At 45.7% G+C, this 25,012-nt stretch overlaps 1 protein-coding gene across 2 annotated transcripts in view; it reads right to left on the bottom strand.

The window, feature by feature from the left end:
- SMAD7 (SMAD family member 7) overlaps positions 1–22,851 on the bottom strand; it is a 40,142-nt gene extending 17,291 nt beyond the window's left edge. The window contains exons 1-3 of one of the 2 annotated variants that reach the window (XM_044664796.1): positions 22,177–22,851; positions 20,712–20,765; positions 12,480–12,554 (exon numbers count right to left, since the gene is read on the bottom strand). In XM_044664796.1, the coding sequence (XP_044520731.1) occupies positions 12,480–12,554; positions 20,712–20,765; positions 22,177–22,840 (793 nt within the window). In that variant the 5' untranslated portion in view covers positions 22,841–22,851. The remainder of the gene's footprint in view (positions 1–12,479; positions 12,555–20,711; positions 20,766–22,176) is intronic. The other variant, XM_044664805.1, reaches the window with a different exon arrangement.
- Between the last annotated feature and the right edge of the window lie 2,161 nt (positions 22,852–25,012).

The raw sequence follows: 25,012 nt of genomic DNA, 5'->3' as shown, positions 1-25,012 counted from the left end.
ACCCCTAGTCCCCACCCCCCCCCCAAAAACCACCCATGACCCCAAATGAATGACAAATGAACTAATACCAGGGCTGGGGGCTAAGGTCACACACACAACCCCCCCACAAAAGAGTCCACTTGCTCCCATGTCCCAATATTGGGGGAGGGAGGGGAGATAGACCTGGGGGCTCGAGCTAATTGTATGCACTTCAGCAGAAGTCTCCTTCTAACACACAAACAGCTCCAGGTCACTTGTTTCTCTTATCCTGCCATAGAGAGAACTTCATTTCAGTGTGTCCTCAAACTCAGTTCAAATTGCAAGTCTACTCACTGATCTCCGTCCCTACATACACATGGGCACATACAATAACTTTGGAAATCAAGTCACACAAACCAGTAAATGCTCTCTGCTCTCAGGAAGGGCTTTTCCCACAAGACTATATTGCTTCTGACCCAAACTCCTGATAAACTCTGGACAAAATCTGGACAAAATTTAGCATCAGTCTAAACCTCTCCTCAGGAGCTCATCCAACATATCTTAGTAGTCCTCATATTCAGAAAGCTATTCCTAGGACCAAGTTTTACAAATGAATAAACTGAGGCCCACAAGGAGAAAGAGGTGACTTTCAAGGGTCACACACATGGTTCCACTGGTTTGTGGCCCCCAAAAAGTCTATAATCAGAAGCAGCTGAATAGTTTCTGGAATCTGAACAAAAATGAAAGTATAATTCCCATTTCTACCATGGGGCAAGCAAGCTCTCTACTCCTTCGTTCATAGATCTTGGCCTACTTAGATCCTCCAGCTGCAATGCTTTGCCCAGAATTGTCCTTTTCTGCAAAATCCAAGGCTAGCAAGGTGGCCTAAATTATCTGTCACAGCTTCAAAGGCTCTTCCAAGTAGGGCTCTCTGACTTGCCATGATTCTCCTTCTTAGACAGCAGATTCAAGTTACTTATAGAGTATTATGGAGACTTTGACTTTCACCTCTTTGGTGATATTGTATAGCACCTAAAACTAAGCAGTATCTCAGTTATTTGTGTTTTCAAAGGAAAGTTTACCTTTAAAATGACCATGGCCAACCTCTATTTCAAGGAGCTCTTCTGGGCAGTTTCAATGATCTAACCATGGAAGGCTGGGGGGTGGGGGGTTGGGCTGAATCACTGGAAAGGCTTACATTATTTTGTTTTTAGCTCTTCTATGAACACAGTTCATTTTAAAGTTCATTAAAGTACCCTTAACATTTAATCATCAAAATGTGAAAAGTCAGGCTACTGCAGTGTGAAAGAATGATAGGATTTGAAGTTGGGGATCTAGGTTCAAATACTCTAATCATCTGTATTATCTTTCTGAACTAGTTTCCTCATTTATAAAATGAGAGGATTTAAGTAGATGATCTCTATGGTCCCTTCTAGCTCTAAATCTATCTATGATCCTCCAAGCTCCGAGTAACCTAGAGGCCTCCATGTCTGACTTGTCCTAAGAAAGAAATTATCAGCTAGGAAATTATCACATGGACCCAAGTTGGAATCCTCCTCCTAACTCCAACTTCCCTAATATCTTTGCCTTCCTATTGACCCAGTATTCATTGAGTGTCATAGGATGAGTTGTTGGGGGGGAGCAGTTAGGTAGATACTTCCTAGCTGTGTGACCCTGGTCAAGTCACTTACTGCCAGTTGCCTAGCTCTCCTCACCTCTTCTGCCTTGGAAACAATACTTAGTATTGATTCAAAGATGGAAGGTAAGGGGCTTTAAAAAAAATAGTAGTAGTTAGGGAAAAGTTAGAGCATTTGTTTAAAAAAAAGAAAAAAATGAAAGAAGGGGGTGGGCCCCAAAATGAAATACCTGGCTTTGGTTATTAGATGACTTTTTCTAAGATCTAACTTGGAACAGGTTGGAGATGCTACAGGTTTGAGAATAAGGTTCCTGCCATAGAGACCCCCCCCCAAAATTTAAAACACTAATTTTATCACTCAAAGGGACTCCAATTATAGTTGAACACAGGCTTCCTAGTTCCTGTCTGCACTGTCAAGGCATTAAATAATATTGTTCCAGATGTTAATATCTGACTGTGCCCCATGACCATCACCAGGCTGTACATTCACTAGGGTGGGGCTTGGTTCATCAGAGCTCCTGGGATGTACACAAATACTCACTACTAAGCATTTGGGACAAACTCTTTTGCCTAGAGTCAGAAGGACCTGGCCTCAGAAACCTCCTAGCTGTGTGTGACTTTGGGCAAATTGCTTCACCCCAACTGCCTAATCTTTAGTGCTCCTCTGCCTTGGAACCAATACTTAGCATTAATTCTAAGATGGAAGGTAAAGGTTTAAAAATAATAATAATTGTTCCTATCTGCAGTCACCTGGTAATCAACAACTGAGGGGTAAGAAAGGAGAAGAGAATTAAGAGGTGGAATCCATTGGCAGACCTCTCTCTCTCTCTGTCTTGCCTTAGATGTGAAATATCAATAAGTTCTATAAATGAGCCTCTCAATTCAAGACAGGGATCCAAGGATTAGACAATTCCACCACCAGGAGACCAAGCCTAATTAATAAGTCTTGCCAGCCTAGAAGTGCAGAGGGGCCCAACATTTCCCCTCCTGCACATGTCCTTGCTAGCCCTAAAACTCCTATTACCTATAATGCCCTCCCAGATCTATTACTTTCAGCTTGAGATTAGAGGAACTGAACTGTCATCCTCATAACCCATCTCCAAAGGCTACACAGATGCATACCCCAAATCTTAATGGCAGGAATGTTCTTTGTCTAGCTGTCCCTTTTGCTGCTGGCTTCTACTTCCTTGGTGTTGCCCAATAAGGGCTTTCCGACCCAGCCATGGCACAGGCAAAAGCTGGCCCTAGAGGCCTATTTCCTTACATGAGTTCTCACAACCTCAAATGATGAGGCTGTTCGAGTTGATGTCTCAGATCCCCTCAGAGCACTACATGCCTCGTCTCCTTGTGACAAAGCTGGGTACAAGAACAGTCGGGGACCTCCTGACTTCTTCTGCCTTCTATCTAGCATCGAGAGCAGGAAAGGACTTCAGAGCTGATCCAGTTCTACCCTCATATTTAACAAAATAAGGAAATCGAGAAGCCAGAGATGGAAAGTGGCTTGCTCAAACTCATAGGTAGCCAAGATTCAACCCAAAATTCCAAGTTCTTTCCACCATACTCCAGAAAAATGGATCCAGATCCACTTGACTCTAGTCCTCCATGCTAGAGGTAGCTAGGTGGCATGGTGGACTATATTAGCTGTTTAATCCTGGGCAAATCACTCAATCTCTCCCAACCTCAGTTTCCCCATCTGTTAAATGGGGTTAATAACAGCATCTACACCTTGTTGTTTTGTTATAGATTGTTATGAGGATCAAACAAGATAATAGACGCAATGCAGACCTTAAAGCTCTAATATATATGTTAGCTATTATTATAGAAAGCACAGACTGTATCTGATTGGGGCAGCTTCCCAAACAAGCAGCCAAACACCAGTCCCACAACTACCCCCGGTAGACCTCACACCTTGTGATTTTGATAGGAGTGAGTAGGTGTGGGGAGTAGGAATGGCAGATGCCAAAGGGTTTCCAAGTCATGCCTTGCCATCTTCCCTACTGTGTAACTTGCCCCAAAAGCCTTCTTTCTGCTCAGGGCCCACTAAATACTCTCTCACCTCTATCAGGTGCTCAACAATGCTTTTCCATACAGATAACCTTTCTTGGGCTGTGAAAAGGAAAAACTAAAAGGGGGAGCAGGGAAGAGGGAGGAATTGTAAAGTTGACTATAAGTTTGGTGACTGTCGTAGGCATGAGACTCAGAAGCAGAGATGCCACCAGCAAGATTTATGGAAACAAGTAGTAAAAGTTCACCTAACAATGAAGACTTCAGATCACAAACTGCAAATGGACTGCTGCTAGAGTTCCCACCGGCAGGCCTTTAGGTGGGCACTGCCACTCAGAATCACTCCTCAAACCCTTAGGAAACCCTCTTCATTTGCTCCCCTAGGAGCTCAAGGCAGAACACAAAGTTGCCAGGGGAACTCTGAAACCATGAAGTTGCCTTTTTAGCTCTACTTGGTCCCCTGGAAAGAGTCTCAGGGAACATCAAGGAACTACTGGAAGAATCAGATGAAATTAGCAGGTAAGAAGCAATGCTTTTAAAAAGGCACAACAATGAAGACCCAGCACTGAAGACAACTTGGAGGTGAAAAGGGTAAGGGCACGAGTGCAAACTCTTACCTTCCACCCACCCCCCCCAATCATTTTTGCAAGTTATAACCAAGATAATGACACTGGGTGGGGGACCAATTTTGAGGGCTGAGCAGCCAAACCAAAATTAGCTCCCAGCCAAGAGCTGGCTTGGCCTCACCATTTGGGGAAGGAAGCTGGAAAAGTCATGAAAGATTCTTTAGTAAACTAAGAAATAAGGCTGCAGGAACGTTTCAACTGAAGGTGACCCTTCTAGGAAAATATTTTTTAAAATAATAAAAATAACATAAAGTCCTCAAACAGCCTCTTTCTTAAAGAAAATGACCTGAAAGTTCTCGTGGGAGTGAAGGGGAGGGGGAGAGGGAAACAGAAAGCCTTGCTTTCTCTCTGAGACTACCTTTCTCAAATAGCTGCCTTTTTTTTTTTTAAAGGTCTTTTCTCATAAAAGGAATGATGCAATTTCCTGTCTTGTCCCAATGTTTCCTGTTAACTTACAAGGTGAAAGTTATCACCCTATATTAAACCACTGTCCTCAATGCAATTCAAAGTCTCTTTCCCCACCTATGTGCCCTACACTGACATCCCCCCACTCCCCCACCCCCCTGCCCAATAATCCTCCCCCAACTTACCGGGCAATAATGTCAGAGACCATTTGTTAGATTTCTAACAAGACAGGATGGGTTAAAAACACTTAATTTTGTTTATACCAGAGAACTATTGGGGGGGGGGGGGAGAGACCCCCTTTGCTACTAACTAACCACTAATCATTGTCCCAGGAAATGTTCTGCTACTAACTTGCATGGTCCCAATGGGAAAACAGAATAAGTTAGAGGTGGGAGAAAAATAACCAAGATTTATGTCAAAATGAAGCGGCCAAAACATCTTTTACTTCTTTGGTGTGTTAATAACTAAACTGAGAGCTGTGCCTCAGTTGTTAATAATATCTTCAAGCTGAAAATAAACTCGAAAGGAAGCTACTTTGTGACAGTAGGCAGGCAGCCAGACTACCGTGTTGGTCATTCAAGCCAGAAAGAAAGGAGAAAGGGAAAGATGGTCCTGCCAGTGGTGGCCTCCTAGCAGCCTGTTACATTAATAGTATTCGCCCTGCTGACATGGAGGTCATAAGGAAAGGAGGCTAGAACAGGGACTGGAGGTTCATCTGAAGCCTGCCCCTTTAGTCCCCAAGAGATGCCAGCACTGACCCCTGGGGCCTCACTCAGTACAAAAAGGAGGAGTTGATATCACCCAATTTGGGAGTCACCCTGACTCTGGGACTTTGGAAGATAACCCTTCTTTTAACCTTAGTTAATGGTCAATGGAGGGCCGTCGTCATCCAAGCATGGGCTGGGACAGCAGTGACCTTAAAAACCAGACTGGGCAAAGACTGGGGGAGGGTAATACATGAGGGAACAGAACAAAATCTGGTGAACTTCCCCTGACAAAAAAGTGAGGTTAGAAAAATAAATCCAAGGGAGCTTTCCTACTTCTAATGTTTGTTATGCCTATATCCAAAATCCCCTTAAGAACATACAACCATTCTCCTCCTGCATTAAGAAGCCACTCTAAGGAAAATCCAACACAGAAATAATTTTACATCCTCTTCACTTCCCTCCCTTCCCCCCATCCCCTCCAAAGGGCAGGTTAATGAATCTCCTTTGAAAGATTGCTGCTATTCATATTGTCTCCACTGAGTTTAAATGATCCTACTTGCTGATTTTTAAAAGAATTACTACAGTGCTGAAACACTACCCAAAACCCCACCCATTCTAACATTTCCATTTTCCTTCTTCCCCCCTTCCCCAACTGTGCTGGTGAATTCTGGGATTCTGGCTGTTTTCAGAGACTGCTCTTTAAGAAGCCCACCCTGCCTCCCAAAGAACTCTGCCAAGAAAAAGGCCTGCGAGGGGGAGGAGGAGGAGTTAGAATGAAGTGTCAGAGGCCAAAAGCTACACAGAAACCTGGCCCTAGCCCAATATCTCCCCCACTTCACTGGCCTGGCTACATTCTGCCTCAGTCAGATGATGTGTGAGGGGAACTGTGATGCCTCTAGTCTGGCCTGGCAGCTGGGTTTGCTCTAGTCTTCAGATGCTGTCATATGGCTGTTAACCCCTGAAAGCCCTACGCTTTGGAAGGTACAACCAGGGGAATGTATAAAATAGGCAAGCCCATACTGGGAGAAAAGAGTGGAGCACAATGTACCCTGCGATAGGTTAAAAAGAGAAGGCCAGACGACCGTCACCTCTGGCCTGAGTTTCTTTATCTGTGCAAAGGCAAGGTTTGGGCTAGAAAAATCCCTCCCAGCTCCAAATTTATGATCAGAGCTCTCAAATGCACTCAAACTCAGATATCCTAACCCAATATATACCATTTAAACAGTGAAATCTAATTTAAACTTAGTGAAATCACAAACCTATTGGCTGGTGTTGTCCCCTAACTCTTTCAAAAAAAGAAGAAGAAAAAAAAAAAAAAGCAGTGGTTGCATCTCTCAGTTGACTAGCAAAACTAGGTGCCAGACTATATTTTCACATACAGTTTAGAATTTCCTGTCGTTAGAGAGGGTAGGGTGGAAGAAAGCAGAAAGGGACCTGAGCTAGAAAACAGGATTTTCAAACAATCCTCCTCACTAAGCATTTTGTCGGAACCCCAGGCTCCTAGGGTTAATGGATGCATGCCAAAAAGTCCTTTCCTTGTGAATCATTTTCAGCTCTGTGTGTGTATCTGTGTGTTTTCACTGATATATCTATATATCTTAAAGGTGCTTCTCCTGAATTGACACAGATACTTATGGGCCTCAAAGGCATAGTGATACATTCCTGGCGTGTATACTAGATTAATGAATATAGTCAGGCAGACTTTGGAACTTTTGTAGTCAAGATGAATTGAAGGGAAATTTATGTTCCACAAAAGAAGTCAGACTATTGCCTAGAGTGTGATGAAACTGGATTCCAGAAGTCCTCAATGTGACCCACTAATGATAACTGTCAATAATTCAATCGGTCCTGTCTACCCCTTTTATCTCCTCTAAAAAATCTTATCAAATGATATTCCAATCAAATGATTGGGGATGTAGACTTTAAACGGTCATTCTATTGCAAATATTAATAATATGGTAATAGGTTTTGATCAATGATACATGTAAAACCCAGTGGAATTGCTCACTGGCTATGGGAGGTGGTGGGAGGGAAAGAACACGAATCATGTAACCATTGGGGGGGACACCCTAAAATAAATGGATTTTAGGATGGGGGGAAAAATCTACCAGGATGGGGCAGCTAGGTGGCCCATTGGAATGAGTGCCAGGCCAGAACCGGGACTCAAATTTGGCCTCAGATACTTCCTAGCTGTTTGACCTTGGATAAGTCATTTAGCCCAGATTGCCCAGTCTTGGTTGCTCTTCTGAAATCTTGGAAGCACTATTTTGAGTTTTTAATCCATCAGAAACTTGACATCTAGGTAACACAGATCTTCGGTCTTCATAAATGTAACAGTAAAGTGGTACCCAAGTAGGAACAAAAGTTTCAGCGGATTCAGTCCAGCCCCAGCATCTTGGAGATTTGAATTGAAGCCCTATCAGGTCCCAAGCATTCTAGATGTTGAATTGAAAAATTGGAAGTTTTGTATGCAAAAGGCCTCCATTTAGCTATTCCAGATCAAAGGACAACCAATAACTCATTGCTTGTATTTCTGGATGGCTTTAAGGGTTTACAAAAAGTGCTTTCTTCCCCCCCCTCCCCCCCCACATCCTATGGAGATAGTGAGGCTGCTAACCTAATGTTAGCAGGGGAGCTTAATTAAGTCCCTTCTGACAGAAGTGGATGCAGACAAGTCTATTTGGGACACATTATTCCTTAATTAAACAGTGATACAAGTGAGGGCTCCCAGAGAAAAGTCTTTTCATTCCCTGACCACTGAATTTAATGAAGCAGCTTCCTGCGGACTCCAAGGCCCTCCCTCCTAAGATGAGGTTTCTATGGTTGAGCCAAACTCCTAACTCTCCCAACGAAGGAGGAGAAATGTTCTCTGCAGTTTCCTGACTTTTTGAAAGATGGCCCATTCCCGCTGACCTATGAGACCTACCTATACCAATTAGCTCATATTGATAGAGCAAATTACAGGACTAAAATCCTGAATCACCGCCAGAACCTCCACCCCCCCACCCCCCATTTCTTTAAGAATCTTAGAAGAAATTGACCTTTATAATAAAGATCTACTCATCCCATTCTCAGAAAAGGGAAATCCCAGGCTCTTCTGATGAACCCATTTGTGAGTATCAAATGTCACGTGTTTTCATTCCTTTTCTATGCACCTGCATAAGCTGTGCAATGTTTCTGTCTAAAAGACCTGTCAAAAATGAGAAGACTGGGGCAGCAAAGGTAGCTCAGTGGATAGAAAAGCCAGGCCTGGGTTCAAATATGGCCTCAGACACTTTTCTAGCTGTGTGACTCTAGGCAAGTTACTTAACTCTTGATTACCTAGCCCTTGACACTCTTCTGTCTTAGAAATTATTCTAGGGGCTCCCTCCCTGGGTGGCTCAGTGGATTGAAATCCAGGTCTAGAGATGGGAGGTCCTGGATTCAAATCTGGCCCCAGACACTTTCTAGCTGTGTGACTCTAGGCAAGTTACTTAACTCTTGATTACCTAGCCCTTGACACTCTTCTGTCTTAGAAATGATTCTAGGGGTTTCCTTGGCTGGCTCAATGGATTGAGTCAGATCCAAAGATGGGAGGTCCTAGGCTCAAATCTGGCCTCAGACACTTTCTAGCTATGTGACCCTGAGCAAGACCCCCTACCCCCTACCCCCACTTGCCTAGCCCTTATTGCTTAGAACCTTAGAACCAATACACAGTATTGATTCTAAGACAGATGGTAAAGGTTATTAAAAAAAAAGTATATAGTTTTAATATTAAAGGTTAAAAATAAAGGTTTAAAAAAAAGACCAACTTCCAGAATGGATGAATGCATTAAAAAACAATTTTAACCTGCTCTTTACATTTTGGCAATAATGACTTTACTGGTGACTGAAATTTGGGACATAAGGGAAAAAACCATGAAAGGTGAGAGAAAAGGAGGATTCTCTTTGGAGGAACAGCAACATAATCATTCTTTTCTAAGAGAGCCAACATGAGGGCTCACCTGAATGAGGTCCGTGTGTTAGAAGGACCTCAGTAATAAATACTATGGTTCCTTTTTGGGGATATTCAGAAAACAACGGACAGGAGTCCTCCTCCTCTGGGCATGAGCTTTTTGAAGAAAGCTTCACCTCCATAGGGAACCAAATGGCAAGAGAGCTGGACTGCCAGGTCGCCCCTGGGCATGGGACTGTTCCTCTCTGAAGACCTCCCAAAGGCATTTCATTTTCACATTCAGCTCTCTGCACGCCACCCCCACCCCCCTTTCTCCTTCTTCCCTTGCCAAAAGAATCAAGGCCCTGGCTCCGGCCTCCCCGACCTTCCTCCCACCCTGAACTGAGCCCCATTCATTAAGCCTGCTCACGCCTAGGCCAGGAAGGAAAACAGAGCACAAGGCATGTGAAAGAGACAGTCAGATTGGTTATTTCAAGGGTGAGGGAGGTGGAGAAGAACACTTACAGACAACTTTTTACGGTCCTCCCCTCCCTCCAGAGCAGTCAGCTTCTCCACTAAAACACCCCTTCCTCTCCACCCCCACCCCGCAGCATCCTTAAGATGGCAGGAGACATTCTAACCAGGCTCCTACCCTCCCTCGTCCTAGTCGGCAGGGAAGACACACCCTGCCCAGTTGGAATGGAAAGACAAACTTCTTAAAAGGAGGAGAGGTTTGGGGTTTCTCTATTTGAGAGCACTCAAAGCCCTGGAGATGGGCCATTCAAACAATCTTTTTGATGAGTTCTGACTACTACAGTTTGTGAAGCTGAGCTTTCCCCACCCCCACGCTTCCTCCTTTTAACCCACTAAGACCCATCCAAAAAAGCTGTTTCTGCAACCAAGAACAGGGTGGTTTTTTTTTTTCCCCTCCCTCCCAAACTGAGAAGTTACACTTGCTGAAGTCTTCCTGACAATGCATCTAATTAATGCTCTCTATCTCCCTAAGTAAAGAAGAAAGGTGGGTCTGAATTGGAACTTTGAAGCCTTGGGAATTAGTCAATCAAGACCTAAAATTCAAAACAAGTGCTCTTTCATGTGGAAGCCCTCAGCTTTTGCCATTGCTGTAAAATCCCCCAAGCCCCTGGGCCCATCCCCCTTCTGAAACCCACAACTCTGGTATCAGCTCCTCATTAAACTAAATGGCTGCAATTACCTTCTCTGAGAAGGGAAAAAAGTGGTTAATGATTGTTTAAAAAAAAAAAAAGTTTTCCTCAGTGGGGTTGGAGAAATCCTTTGGGAACAAAAAGAGCACCAAACCCTCAGAGAACTGGGATTGGCACTGGGGACGGGTCTGGTAGAAGAGATGGAAAATATTTGCTGCCACATTTTTTTTTTTTTTTTAGATTAAGCAACCCTAGAGAGCCCCCTTATTAAGAAGGCACTCAACCAGCCAGTTGTGTCATTTCCTGTAGCCAGGGGCCCCCTCCTCCCCCTACCCCCACCCTTTCCTTCAGCAGACTAGACAGACAAGATGTTATCAATAACATAAACCTCTCGAAGAGCCCCCTTTCAAAAGCTACTACTTACTTCCTTTGCTTATTTCATGTGGTCCTAGGGAACAGGGCCTCCTCCCTGCATATTTCATGATTCAAAAAACAAAATTATCTAACAACATCCTTACTGTGCTGACTTTTTTTTTTTTTTAAGGTCCTGATTCTTTCTCCCTTCTTGGGTCTTCTTTGTTTTTAAGTATCTCTCTCCAGCCTTAAAAAGCATAGAAGATCCACAAGTTGGATTTTTCTTCCTTCCCTCAATCCCCATTGTAACCTACTACTCCCCTGCTATCTCCTTCTCCTCTTCTTCCCCCACTTCCCCTTTTTTTGAAATTTCAGTTCTCATTAGGGCCTCTGAGTAAATAATATACTCCCCTCTCAAATCGTCAGGATATATATTAGAGGGAAATAAAAACAAACAAGGGTCTCCTGAAAGACAGCCACACCAACAGCAATTCCTGAAAGAGGGAGTTTGGGAGATTGAATGACCCACTCAGGGAAGGGAGGTGTTGGAAGTGAGCAAAGCAGACACCTTCACCCCCACCCCATCCTGCCCCTGGGCAAATAAATGGAGGATAGCCCAGCAACAAATCCTACTCAGGAAAACAGGCTGACTTAAAAGGAGAGGAGGACTTCAGGAGACACAAGGTGGATTTTAATTTCTCACACTCAGTTCTCAAGCAACCAAGATGCCCTTAAGAAGGAGAAAGGGCTCTTAGAATGCAAAGGCCTGGCAAGGTTGGTTCTTGTTCCTGGTTAGCTTGGCACCTGTATCTGATAACTCTTAGGACATCCAGCTGATGACCCATCATTGCCCCCTTCTTTAAATCTTATTTTTAAAAAGAACCTCAGAGGCAGAGAGATATTCCTGAAAGTCACCTGTAGTAAAAAGCTAAAGAAACTGGTACTAAACACACAGGGCCTGCTACAAGTTCCTCCTCAACAGAAATGATACCAAAAAAAAATCATTGATTGCCCACTGGCACTCATTCCCTCGGGCCAAGCGATACAGCAACTATTTATTTCTCTCTGAGAGGGTATCAGTCCAACACTGCCCCTTACCTCCAACCCATTACCCTATTGAGTTAAACACTCCAAACTCCAGACCACCAGGCAAAATATTTCAAAGGGCACACCAGCCTCTCTAGCCCATTTGCCAAGAATACCAGGCAAGTCTTTTTCAGAGCTGTCTTTTCTAGTCCTGTATGTCAGAATTTTCTCCCCTTACCCCTTTCACTGGGCACTGCAACAGAGATAGCCTACAGAAAACCATTTTTTTTTGTTTTGCCTTTACCAGACCTTTAAAGTACAACAGCAAGGATCAAGAACCTCAACATTGGTGGGATAGGGAACACCTATGGCAGGAAAGGAGATGGAGAATCACTTAATAGCTAGCTCCCAAACAAACGACACTTAATGGGAATCACTGGAAAACTCCAACCTGGGGCCTCAGTTTACAATATCTATAGAATTGCCCAGTGGCCTAATGACCAAAACCTTCTTGTCAGTGCCCTAGCAACAGGTGGCATAAAGTACCACCAGGTATCCATTCACCCAGTTAACACACTTAAAACATAAAACAACCAAGTCAGACTAGGTACCAAAAGGTCATCCCATTTGTCTATTTTTTCCAAGTGGGTCAGGAAATAGCTGGGTAAATAAAGTAACAGGTCTTACCTGAAAGCCCCCCAGGGGCCAGATAATTAGTTCCCCCTGTTTCAGTGGAGGAAGGCACAGCATCTGGACACTCTGCTGTATCAGGAGTGGTAGGGGAAAGAGTTGTAAAAAAGAAAAGAAAAAAAGAGAGGTTAATTTTTTTTCTTTGCACCCCTCTCAAAAACTGTTCAAAAGAGACCCATACATTCCAAACTATTTAGTCCAGGAAATGATGCTTATCGCTAATTGTCTGCTTCAGGATTGCCGTACATCATGAGACGGACCACATTAGTTTGTCACCCCGTCTGGGCTCCATGCTACCCAGTTAATCATTAGTCAAGTCATGCAAAATTATAGACTAGCTGGAATCTCTTTTATTACAGGTTCTCCATTGAAGAAATCAAGTCAGCCATCTTTCCTCTTTTGAGCCAAGGTCAAAGGCAGTTTAGATTGCCTCCCCCTGCTCAACTCTGGATATATATTGGCACCCAAACTGTTTCCAAACCATGTCTAAATATTAAGTCTTCTCCAAGGGCAAACACTAAGTTACTGTACAGACTTAGTCACTATTCTTATACCTGAAGTTATTCACAGAACTCAAAGCTTCTAAGTTGGAGCTTCTTGCTCAATGACTTTGTGGGTTTAAATCGGCTTCCTTCTACTACCTAGGGTCTCAGTTTACAGTATTGGTGGAATGGGCTATAGGCCATTGTAACTTTAGAGAAGTTACTTTGGGAGTTCCTTTTGGGATATGGGAGAAAAATTCAGTAGCTTAGTCAGATGGATGGAGACTCAATTTTTCTCAATGCTATATTGACAAATAAAGAGATGGAGAAAAAAGGCTTATTTCGAAAATCTCTATTTTAAATCCTATGCACACTGCAAAGCCTAATTCAAGTCTAATCTTCCTGGTGAAGCCTTCTTTGATCACTCCAAGGCCTCCCTTCTTCCTTTTTTAGTCTCATAATACTTGTCTTGGTGGTTATGCTTTTAGTGTATTTTGGACTATCTTTCCCAGCTAGACTGCAAACTTCTCATACTTCATTGTATCCCCAGTGCTCAACACTAATAACATTCAATAAACCTTTAGCATTAATGACAATGCCAAAGCTACTTACACTTCAGGGGAATGTGGGGCAAAAACTGTCCTTCCCCCATAGAAACAAACATTCACTGATAAGTGTCTACCATATGATCTAAAAGCACAGAGCTAGGGACTGGAGATACAAACGCAAAAAATTGGGGAGGCACTGGCCCTCAAGGAATGACACCCCATTCTGTTCCACCCCGAGCAGGCCCCAGCAAAAAAGGTAACCTCCTGTTACTGAAGTACAAGTCAATGATGGTCTCAACCAGGAGCAACTCATTCATTTCTTGGTCCCTGAAATTGGACCTATCCCAACAGGAACACTGACTTCAGAGAAATGCTACACATTCACAAGGGTATTAAGTGCCTGCAGGATAGTATATGCCTCCCTCTCCTCCAAAAATCCATCTACCTCTGTAGAACGTGCAGTATAGACCTCTGGCTGAGAGGCATGGTAAGAACAGGCAAAAGCCAGCCTCCAAGCTTTGCCCCAGGGCTAGGAGTGCCTAGCTAACTCAGAGCCAAGTGAGAATCTTCCAGGCTAGGAATTGGGCTTTCCTAAGGCTGGCTGGTCCAGAGTTGGAGCCACCTCCATAGTAGGAAGACTACACCCTCCTTCCTCTCCCTCCCCCCTGGTGTCCAGGTCTATTACAGGACTGTAGGAGCCTCCTCCTAGCCCACGACAAAAGTTCCTTTTCAAGAATTCTCTCCTAAAAAGCAGGGGGAGTGGAGAAGGGTGGGGGGGAAGAAGAATGTGTGTGTAATCTCATTTTATCAGGGTAAAGTATAACTCGTAACAGGAATATACAGTTTAACAGGATACACTTAATCAAATGGAAAACAATAGGGGAGACAGGAAATGAAGTTACTTGTGAAATACTGTATACCCTACACTTTCTAAATGCCTTTGGTGGAGTTTACTGTGGTCCAAAGACACAGGCTCATTAACCCTTTCCCCGACAGACGCCCCCCTTCCACTGAAGACACGTCCCTACAATGATGTCTAGTGGTCAAACAAAGGCCACTTTTCATATAATCTTTTCTTACTCCATGGGGCTAAGGCTCTCTCCAGGCAAACCCGGACCCCCAAGCATTTCAGGGAAGAAGTGGTACTCTCGAGGGTGTCAACCACGTCTCAGATCAAAGCTAACCTAGCCCTACACTGGCAAACCACAAGGGTTTTTATGAAATAGTATTTTGCACTTAGGCAGCACCTTTGATCTCAGGAAGAGATTTACAAACGTTAATTAGTTCTCCCTACCACCCTGTGAAATAGCCAAGTATACCTGGCTTGACACACACCCTGAAGTAAACTGAGGCCGCAGTGACTAGCCCAAAGGGCCACCCAGTGAGTCAGGGCTACAGCTCAGCTACCCAGACTTCCCACCCCATGGCTCTCTTCCTCTGGCTAATCAAACCAAACATGTCACAATCTCTTCCCTCACATATCAAAGCATCACACACCCAGAGCTGCAAAGTACAACTGAAAGGCTATCTAGTCTTCCCCTTGCAGTTGTCTAGTTGGTGACTCCCTGTTTGGAGTTTTCTTGGGAAAGATACAGGAGTGGTTTGCTATTTCCTCCTCCAGTGAATTAAGTTAAGTAACTTGCTCAGGGTCACACAGCTAATGAGTATCTGAGGCCACATTTGAACTCAGTGGAGTTTATCCACTGAGCCATCTAAGCTGCCTCATCTTTCCCTGCCTCCCCACTCCCCCATTTTACAGATGAGGAAACTAAGGCCTAGGGAAGTTAAGTGATTTGCCCACCTTGGAAGAGGCTGAGCCAGGACCAGTCATTCTCCAAGGAACCTCGGAAGAGTGGTGGTAAGAAAATTGGGTAGCAGTTGGAGGAGCTGCCTCTAAACCCCATCCAAAATGGAATTCATACCTCTGAGTCCTCAAAGGCAAGTCTCCCCAGAAAAGCATTGACTTGACCTTGCCTATTATTCCTCAGCTCAGGACCTTGGTCCCCAAAGCACAATGAAGGTCTGTGTCACTCCTATCCTCAAAACAATCAATATTTATCAAGCAACTAATGTATACAAGAGGCTATGGGGGAAACAGAAGGCATTTCCTTCCACGTGCCTCGACAGATCCTTGGAAATGCCCTGACCTCTCAGGTCAGAGGTCTTCCTCTGGAAGCCAAAGAGGTCACAAAGGAAAACAGATTTGAGTTGAAGGAGTCCACTAACTAGGCCTCCTCCCCACCAACGGGTATCAAGGTAGACAATGATGTCTTTTCAACAGACTTAGAAAATCCTAATGAGAGAAGCAGAGGTCAGCAGGATTTCTCTCACAAAATTTCTTGGGAGGCCTGAACAGAAAGCTGAAAACACTGCTAGGGACCAGAAATCCACGGATCCAAACTGGCCAACCAGGCCAATCCAGAGAGGGATGGGGTGTGGATCAAATGAGCCCTTTCCTGCCTCCTCTGTGATAGGGTTCTTCTGGTCAAAGGGAGAATGCCCCATGGGGCTAGAATAAGAGTCTTAGAATTGAAAGTAATCTTAGCAATAATCTATTCCACTTTTGGGGGGGAAGGGGAGAGGGGACAGTGCCAGGGGAAACCTCTGACAACTCCCACTAAAGAGATTCATTCTCTCAAGGCAGATGTGCAATTCTTCTCCAACTTCCTCTTAGCCAGCTGCCTAAAATACTGAAGGGTTAAGTGACTACCTGCTCACATATAGCCACCAAGAGGTATCAGAAGGAGGGAATGAGCCCATCTTTCTGATGCAAGGTAAGGATCTCCATCTATTCTAAAAGACTTTGCCTCTCCTATTTTGTAGACTGGAAAACTGAAGCCATCCAAGTGACTTGCTGCCCAGGGACACACACCTAGTTAATATTAGAGCAAGATGGTAGCTAGATGGCTCAGTAGATAGCTCGCCAGGCCTGGAGAGGGACAGTACCAGGTTCGGATCTAACTGCAGATTCTTTCCTCGCCATGTGACCCTAAGCAAGTCACTTCACCCCAACTACTTGGCCCTTACCATTCTTCTGCCTTGGAACGAATGCTTAATATTGGTAAGGTACAAGTTTTTGAAAAAATTACAGAGCTGGAACTAAGAAGCAAGGCCCCTTGCCTAATATTCCTTCCTCCTATAAGCCATAGGTTAGAAACTCATTCCCCTACAACCAGGGTTTAGCAATGAAGAGAAAAGAGTTCTTGGGGGCAGCTCAGTGGATTGAGAGCCAGGCCTAGAGATGGGAGATCCTAGGTTCAAATTTGGCCTCAAGACACTTCCCAGCTGTGTGACCCTGGGCAAGTCACTTGACCCCCATTGCCTGCCCTTACCACTCTTCTGCCTGGGAACCAATACACAGTATTGATTCTAAGATGGAAGGTAAGGGTCCCTAAAAAATAAATAAATAAATAAATAAATAAATAAATAAATAAATAAATAAATGAGTTCTTGGTGGCCAGAGAAAAGCCTTCTCCCATCAATACTTCCTAATCCACCTACCCCTATCTCCACCCCTAATCCTGTCCCTTCAGTCCTTCAGAATTTTTGTTACAGATGAAGCAAAAGGCAAGGGACATGGGGGCAGCAGGATGGCTCAGTGGATTGAGTCAGGCCTAGAGACAGGAGGTCCTAGGTTCAGTTCTGGCCTCAGACACTTCTTAGCTGTGTGACCCTGGGCAAGTGACTTAACCCCCATTGCGTAGCCCTGTAACAAAATTAATATAGAAGGATATACATAAAAGATATTAGGGTTTAAAAAAAAACTTTGAAAAAAAAAAAGACAAGGGACAACTCAGACCTCTCTGGACCCGGGACACAGACCTGTGACCCTTAGTCCCATTTCATAAACTTGGTCATGCTTAGCAGCTAAAGTGCCCCACATTCCTTAACTCCACAACAGACAGGCAAGCTGGATGGTACAGTGGAGAGAATTGATCTTGGAGCCAGAAGAGCCTCAGTTCAAATTCTGCCTTAGATCCTTAACTAGCTGAGACCTTAGGTAAATTATTTAATCTCTCTCAGCCTCAGCTTCTTCAACATCCCTTAAACCTCATAATAGACAGGCAGTTGGATGGTACAATGGGGAGAACTGACTTTGGAGGCAGAAGAACCTCGGTTCAAATCCTGTCTTCGACCCTTAACTAGCTAGCTGGGGGACCTAAATTAAATTACTTAATCTCTCTCAGCTTCAGTCTCTTCATCTGAAAATAGGCGATAACAGCACCTTGACTCATAGGATTGTTCAGTAAGGATCCTATAAGATGACAATAAGATACTCAATATAAATGCTGGCTCTTGCTATAGGACAGTGATAAATAATATCCTAACAGAGGCCAGAAAACAAGGCACCAAGAGAAACTGCCCTGTGCTCCAGCATTGGTGAACTGCAATTGATTCTTTTTTAGCCATAGCAATAAAATGGCTTTCCCCAGCCTGGATGCCTCTAGCTCTTCCAAAGGGCTGTCTGCCTGCCTTACCCAGGGCCCCAACCCCCACCCCTCCAACATCCTCTTCCCAAGCCTGAGTCTCCGGGGTAGGGACTCTCTTAGTTGTTAAACTGGTTATGATTTTAACAGTTTTCCATTGTAAAACCGTGTTCCTCGTTCTCACCTAGTAACCTAAGACAAACAAATTCAACCTAAGGCTTAGAAACTTAAGAATGTGGGAGAATGAAATTCTCAGGTCAAAGAGTCTCAGAAATATACAAGGTGTGGATGAAACCTGGGGACAGCACAGAGCCGGGCAGCTCCCCTTCCCTTCTGTCTCTGTGTCCCTTCACTCACTCCCCGAGAGCTGTCAGTAAAAGGTCAGTCCAGTCCCAGACCTGTATGCCCTTTTAATGGCCATTTATAAGGACAGACCCTTTCATCCAGGACTTCCTCTCCTCCCTGTCACTGCCTCCAAATTCCCTCTCTCCCTCTCTCACACACACACACTTTTTCTTTTTTTCTGAACAAAACCTTTGGGTGAGGAACCAGTTGTTTTTGAGTTTCTGATTGGCAGGGTTGATAATTTCCCATTGGCTGATCTGGAGAACTGCCCCCCCTCTTTCGAAGTAACCCATTCATGATTTTGTGGCTTCTCTGTTTACACACATTTTGCTACCTAATGTCAACACTTGCTAATGAATAAATGTATCACTCCACTAGCAGAAAATGAGGTACTGGCATAGTAAATTGGATGCTTGAATCCTGTTAATAGATTTCTCTTCATATCTTTGCAGGAAACCTACTCCCCTTTCCTAAAGGTTTATGCTGGCAGCTGGCCCTCCCTTCCTTAGAAGTTTCAAGATGTTAGTTTGCCCTTTTACAAAATGGGAGGGAGACACACCAAGGTCAAGGGTGATGCTGAGTTTTATTAATTTAGAAAATCACAAGCCCCTTGGCCCCAAGATGAAGCAAAGAATGGGGATTCTTTATGTTTTTGCTTCGAAGACCCCTTGGGCAGTTTTCTGAAGCTTAAGGGAGCCCTTCTGAGAATAAAGCTTTCAAGTGTATAAAATAAAACATAAGCTAACAAAAGTGTACAAAATAAAACACATAAGCTAACAATAGAAACCATTTCTACTGAAGCATGGCTATCATAATTAGTTTTGAAAACAAGTTCCTGGGACTCCAGATGAAGAATCTAGTGCCACCTCCTCTTCTGACAGACAAGGAAACTGAGGCTTAGAGGGTTTTAGTCACTGGCCTGAGGTCACAGGAAGAACAGGGGGCAGAAACAGGAGTAGAACCCTAGTCTCCTAACAGAAGTCCAGAGCTTTTCCCATCATGCCACACTATACCTTTTTTCTTGAGTATTTCTAAACCAATCAAGTAATTTTCTTTTGGCAAGTTGGAGACTGGCGAATTTCAGTGAACACTTTATACAGGGCTCAAAGTTATCTCCTCATTAATGACCATTTATCTAACATTTTGTAAATTGAAAGCAAAATATCACATGCTTTGTAGGCCATTTATTAGAGGGGAGGAACGCCTCTCTAACTTGAGGGAGATGGGGAGGAGGAGGCCCAAGTTGTGGAATCTGGATTTCAGGAACACTGTTCATTAAAGCATTTTCATTCATGACTACGCCTCAGCAAAACTTTTAATTAGAAGACGTTCCAATAGACAAAACGCATGACGTGGTGGAGCTGTTTTAATTTCAGAAGGTTCAAAGATGCTCAGGGGCCACTCTGGAGAACCCTAAGGCAGGCTTGCTTACTGCTGGTTCCCCATTATCCCTCTTGAAGTCTAACTTGCCCTTTTCCTCACATACACTCACACTAGGTCAAGTAAAAGCTTGAAAAATTCCAACACTGGGACACAGGCACAAAGACAATTGTGCTACAATCAATACTTTTAGACAATTAATCTTCAGAGAGATATGAAGTGGCTCCATGAAACTGGGACTCCTCCCTGATGTTATCCACCATTCTTATTTCCCCTGCACTTCTTTCTCTGCTCCTACAATGCCAGAGTCCTATTTATCTACACAGGGCCGAGCCTGCTGCCAACCAGAAGTTTATGCAGACAACCGCAACAGAGCTGGTGCCAGCCTCAAATGGGCTTCTGCCCTGGCATCCTGCCATTCAATTATAAAGCAACAGGCATGCAGAGCAAGGCTGAGAAACTTTTATGGCCCCCACCAAGAATTCTTGAGGAAGCATAGAAGAAGGCTGACTTACAGGTGACCAGGGATAGGAAGTAAGACAGGGAAAAAGGGAGGGAGGGATTCTTTTGTTTTTCTAAAAACTTAGCTGTTCTACAAATCACCTTTTGCAACCTTCTAGCCAGCTGCTTACCTATATCCAGGCCTATCCCCAACAAAACGAAAACGCTGTGAAAGTCCTCCCCCCCCCCCTTGACTCTCTGGCTACTGGCATTTGAAAAAGTCTTGAATTCTCCTAAAAACCTTTTACCTGTTGACAACCTTGACACCTTCTGGTGTGTATTACAGCCTATGTAGGCATTAAAAAATCGTAGGTCATGGAGCGCAAAAACACTCAAAAGGAACAAATTATAAAGTATTTCTAGGATAAGCCTGAACACCAAGTCCCTTAGCTCTAACAAAGTTGCTGGGAAAAGCCCAAACTTCCCAAATGAGGAGCACATTCTCTATACAATAAGCATAACGACTCCCCGCTGCCCTTACTACACAACCGGCTTAACCATTCTATTTCCGAAGATAGGAGATGTACGTTAAAATCATCTACTCACCAGTTGGTTTGAGAAAATCCATTGGGTATCTGGAGTAGGGAGGAGGGGGAGACTCTGGAATTAAAAAAGTAAAGAGAAAATAAAGGCAGAGCCATGAGAAAAAGAGATAGAAACTTATGATAACAGTGGCATTCTTTTAGCAAAACTGTTTGTCTTAGCTCTGGGGGTTGGAGGCAGGGCCGGGAGGCGGTGATTGCCTTGATATTTAGCTGTCAGATAAACAAAAGAGGCCGCCTGGCGCCAGACTCGCTGCTATCTGCTACTCTGACTGTCTGATCCGGCCTCCCTGGCTCAGCTGAAACACTCCAGCTCTGGAAATCACCACGGATTCAGACTGCTGGATAATCCTCCCGAGCAGCACGTAGAACATTTCACAGAAAAGAGGGAAAGAAAGAAAATCCTCCCTTCGCTCCCAACCCTCCCCACAACCCCACACTCATCTCCACCCCTACCCCCCTCCCACAAACATAAAGGAAAAAACGCGACGAGTCCTATCGATCTGCCTGCCACCCGCCGATTTCCATTTCATAACTCAACCACCCAAGAACTCAAGAAAGTTCCTAAGTTTCTAGGAGCTGCGCGAAACTCTGGGACTACTTCCATGGGAACGGAGTTTTAAATTGTAAAACACTCCAAAATCAATACGCCCCGGTTCATCAAAAACAAATATGTGCGCCAGGGGGCGGGGGTGGGGGGGGGGAAGTGAATGGCAGCTTACGTTTATCCTACTGCACTTTAAGAAGAATCCTTTTTGGACTATACCTTGGAATGGGGAAGGGGAAAGTCACTGACTAAAAACCAGAGCTTGGAATTGTATGGACTCTCCCTTTCTCCTAGAGAAAGGATGAAGAAAATGTAGAATCCCAAATGTCCCGGTGGCTTGTTCCCTCTTCAGTCCAAGAGGACATCTATATAGCAGGGCTATGTACGTAGACAGCTTTTTTCAAGCTGCCGTAGCAATCCCCGTAGCCCAGGCACATAGATCAGACTAGACTTTCCTTATTTACCAAAGGATAGGAGATTCACGTCACTCGGAACACTTCCACTTCTCTTGGAATAAATTATTAGTCTCTGCATCCTAAGCCATCTCGTACTCCTTTCTGGGAGTAGGGACAAATGGGAGCAAGGACACTTTTTTTTGCACCTTCCCCCTTTTTTGGTCTCTAATTTTGAACCACATGCACACCTATGGTTTGCATGAGTAATATCCACGCCAAATCATACGCACGGGCCTAAAGAGTGAAGAAAAGGAAGGAGGAACAGTACACCTCCGTTCTCGACCTCCCCGGGGGTTCGCGTCCCCCCCCCACCCCAACGCATCCTTACTACGAGCATTTTCCCCACTAGCTATGCAGGGTGAAAAGAAAGCAGTCACACAGCTGTAAAAAACTATGTACCCCAATGCAACTTGTTCCATCACGGGGGAAGGTGGAAAATATACTTGAAGCGAGTGGAAACTCCTTACCTAGTTCGCAGAGTCTGCTAAGGTGGTGAGGGTTGCAGCAGACCAATTCCGGGTTGTTCTTCCCGTAAGATTCACAGCAACACAACCTCTTGACTTCCGAGGAATGCCTGAGATCTGGCCACCTGAACACTTTACACAACAACAAGGGGAGCGAGTAAGACAGCGGCGGCGGCGGAGGTTGAGGCTGGGTAGGCTGAGTCTGGAGAGGGGACGCGGGCGGCCCCTGCCCCAGCGCCAGCCTGGAGTCCACTCTGCCAGGCAGGAGGAGGCAGGCAGTGCGGGTGCCCCCGCGGGACTCCACCGCCTGCAGCAACAACTCCAGCTGCCGCTCCTTCAGTTTCTTCAACACCGAGTGGGTTAGAGCCTTCAATTCCGCCTCCGAGCCCCCGGCAGCGCCGGAGCTCAAGGAGGGGTGGTGGTGATGGTGGTGGTGGTGACCTTTGGCACCTTTGACCGACTTGCCCAGGCAACAGCCACCCCTACCAGCGCCTCCTCCTCCTCCAGCCCCATGCGCCCGGCTGTCCGTCGCCCCTTCCCCCCTCGGCTCCCCTCCTCCTCCTCCTCCTCCTCCGCCTCCTCCTGCGCCCTCCTCCTCGTCCTCCCCGCCGGGCGCACGGCTCCTCCAGAGACGCCGGACGAGCACCGATCGTTTGGTCCTGAACATGCGGGACGAGGAGGCGAGGAGAAAAGTCGTTTCCCGGCTAAGGAGCGAACATGACCTCCGCACACCATGAAGAATTTGGGCGCCGAGTTGGGGCAGCAGTCGCAGGCGGCAGCAGCAGCAGCAGCAGCAGGAGCCCGGGCAGGAGCGGCAGCGGCAGGAGGGACGCTCCGTAACATGCGCCAGTCTCTCGGAGCCCGAAGGGAGTGGGGGGGTTTGGGGGGGCCTGGCAGGGGAGGGACCGCTCCTCTCCGGCTTCCCCACCCCGCTCCACTGGCACCCGATTCAGGTCGTCTCGCCCAGCCTCGCAGGGGAAACAGACCGGGCTGACCAAGGAAGGATACAAAGGAAAACGGAGAAAAAACGAGAATTCAGGCGGGGTAGTTCTCCCTTCTCTCCTCACTGCCCCCCAAATGCAGAACGAAGAGGAGTAGCTTTTGAATGTCAACACCTCCAGCCTCGGCTCCTTACAGAGGCTAAGAACCTCAGGAAAAGTAAAATTAAGGTTTTTGTTTCTTCGATTGAGTCAGGAGAAATGTTCTTTTTCTCCTTTAAGCAACTTAATTTGGGGGTGAGAAGAAGCTGGCAATTTTTTTAAAAGGCAGGCACGCGATTTAATTTTTTTTTTTGCACTATATCCTTAGTAACCGGATCTCCACGAATTCCATCCACACGAAGGTTCGGGGGAGGGGAAGAAAGTGAATTTCACCCCACATGAGGTGCCTGATGAAAAGAATTATTTTTCAGTTAAAAAGGGGAAAAAGCCCAAATATTCTAAATAAAAATGAAAAACAATTACCGCTGCAAGGCGCAGCTCTGGGGACGTCCGGTTGTATTGGAGTTTTCAAATAAAAATGGGGGGGGGGGGAGGAAGACGTTTACAAAGTATCACCAAAAAAATTTTGGTGGAAAAAAATGTAACCAAGAGTTAACATCCTTTTTTTTCTTCTAGGAGCTCCGTTCGTCTTTCTCTCCTTTTCTTCTGCCAAAAATACATACATATGTGTATACGTATCTTTTTTTAATCCAAAGAAAGCTTTGAATCGGCTGCTTCCACCATGCTCGTCTGATTATTATTTTAAGTGAGTCTCTCGTCTTTCCTCCCTCCTACACCTCCACAGCGAAAGAAGGGGGGGGGGACACACAAGAGCCACCCACTTCTCCCCCTCAAAAAAAAAAATACACCAGCCTTCACTGGCTCTCCTGGTTTTTCCGAGGTGGATCCGAAGTAGCCTTGCTGCCCCCCTCCCCGACCCCGTCCCCACTTCCTCCAGGCCCCACCGCTGGCAGGAGGGAAACGAGAGAAAAAACCAGGTCTGAGAGGTGGTGATGCCGAGGCTGACAGGAGGTGAGACTGGCGGCGGCTTCGCTCTCTAGCTCGCAGGCTCGCAGGCTGGCTGGCTCTCTCTAGCAAACGCTACTGCAGCCGTGTCTTCCTCCTCTCGGGGCAGCTCCTCACCCAAGCTCCTCGCCTCGGCTGCAGACACGCAAGCAAGCAGGAGGAGGAGGAGGAGGTGGAGGAGGAGGAGGAAAGATCAAAAAAAAAAAAAAAAAAAAAACCACGGCAGGCAGTCGCTTGTCTGGGCTCGGGGCTCCCTCGAGGGTGGCTGCTTACTTTCCGCCTCCTTCTCTTCTCCTGTGGCTCCTCCGACTTTTATTTTCCTCCCAATGCGCCGGGCAGCAAGCAGCGAGCAAGAAAAAGGGCTCCGGCTCCCTTCTCTATTTTCTCCTCCCTTTTTTTTTTTTTTCTCCTTCTTCTGGGGAGGGAAGAGACCAGCAGGCTTTGCCTTGCAGGAGGAGGCAGAGGGGATTTTTTTTTTTAAATGTGGAATATCCTTCTTGGTCTTTGCCTTTGGCGTCTGGAGCCGGGCTCCGGTGCTTTGCAATCCCGAGGGGAGGGTAAGACTCCAGGAGGGCGAGGAGGGCAGCGAAGGATCCGAGCAGCTCCTGCCTCCCCGCCTGTATTGACTCTCACCTCCCTCTACTCGCGGACCTAGCTCCCGTGGATGCGTGTGTATGTGTGTGTATGTGTGTGTGTGTCTGAAGCTCGCCGCCTCCTGCACACTCTCCCCCCTTCTTCCCTTCCACCTCCTCCTCCTCCCCCGCCTCCGCCTCCCCCCCCCCTCCCCCTCCTCCTCCTCCGCCTCCCCCCCCCCCCCACCCCCCCCCCCCCCC

Source organism: Gracilinanus agilis, chromosome 1 (assembly GCF_016433145.1).
Source record: "Gracilinanus agilis isolate LMUSP501 chromosome 1, AgileGrace, whole genome shotgun sequence".
Classification (NCBI taxonomy): Eukaryota; Metazoa; Chordata; class Mammalia; order Didelphimorphia; family Didelphidae; genus Gracilinanus; species Gracilinanus agilis.
Note: the sequence above shows the minus strand (reverse complement) of the source record. Positions and strands in the feature narration are given on the sequence as shown.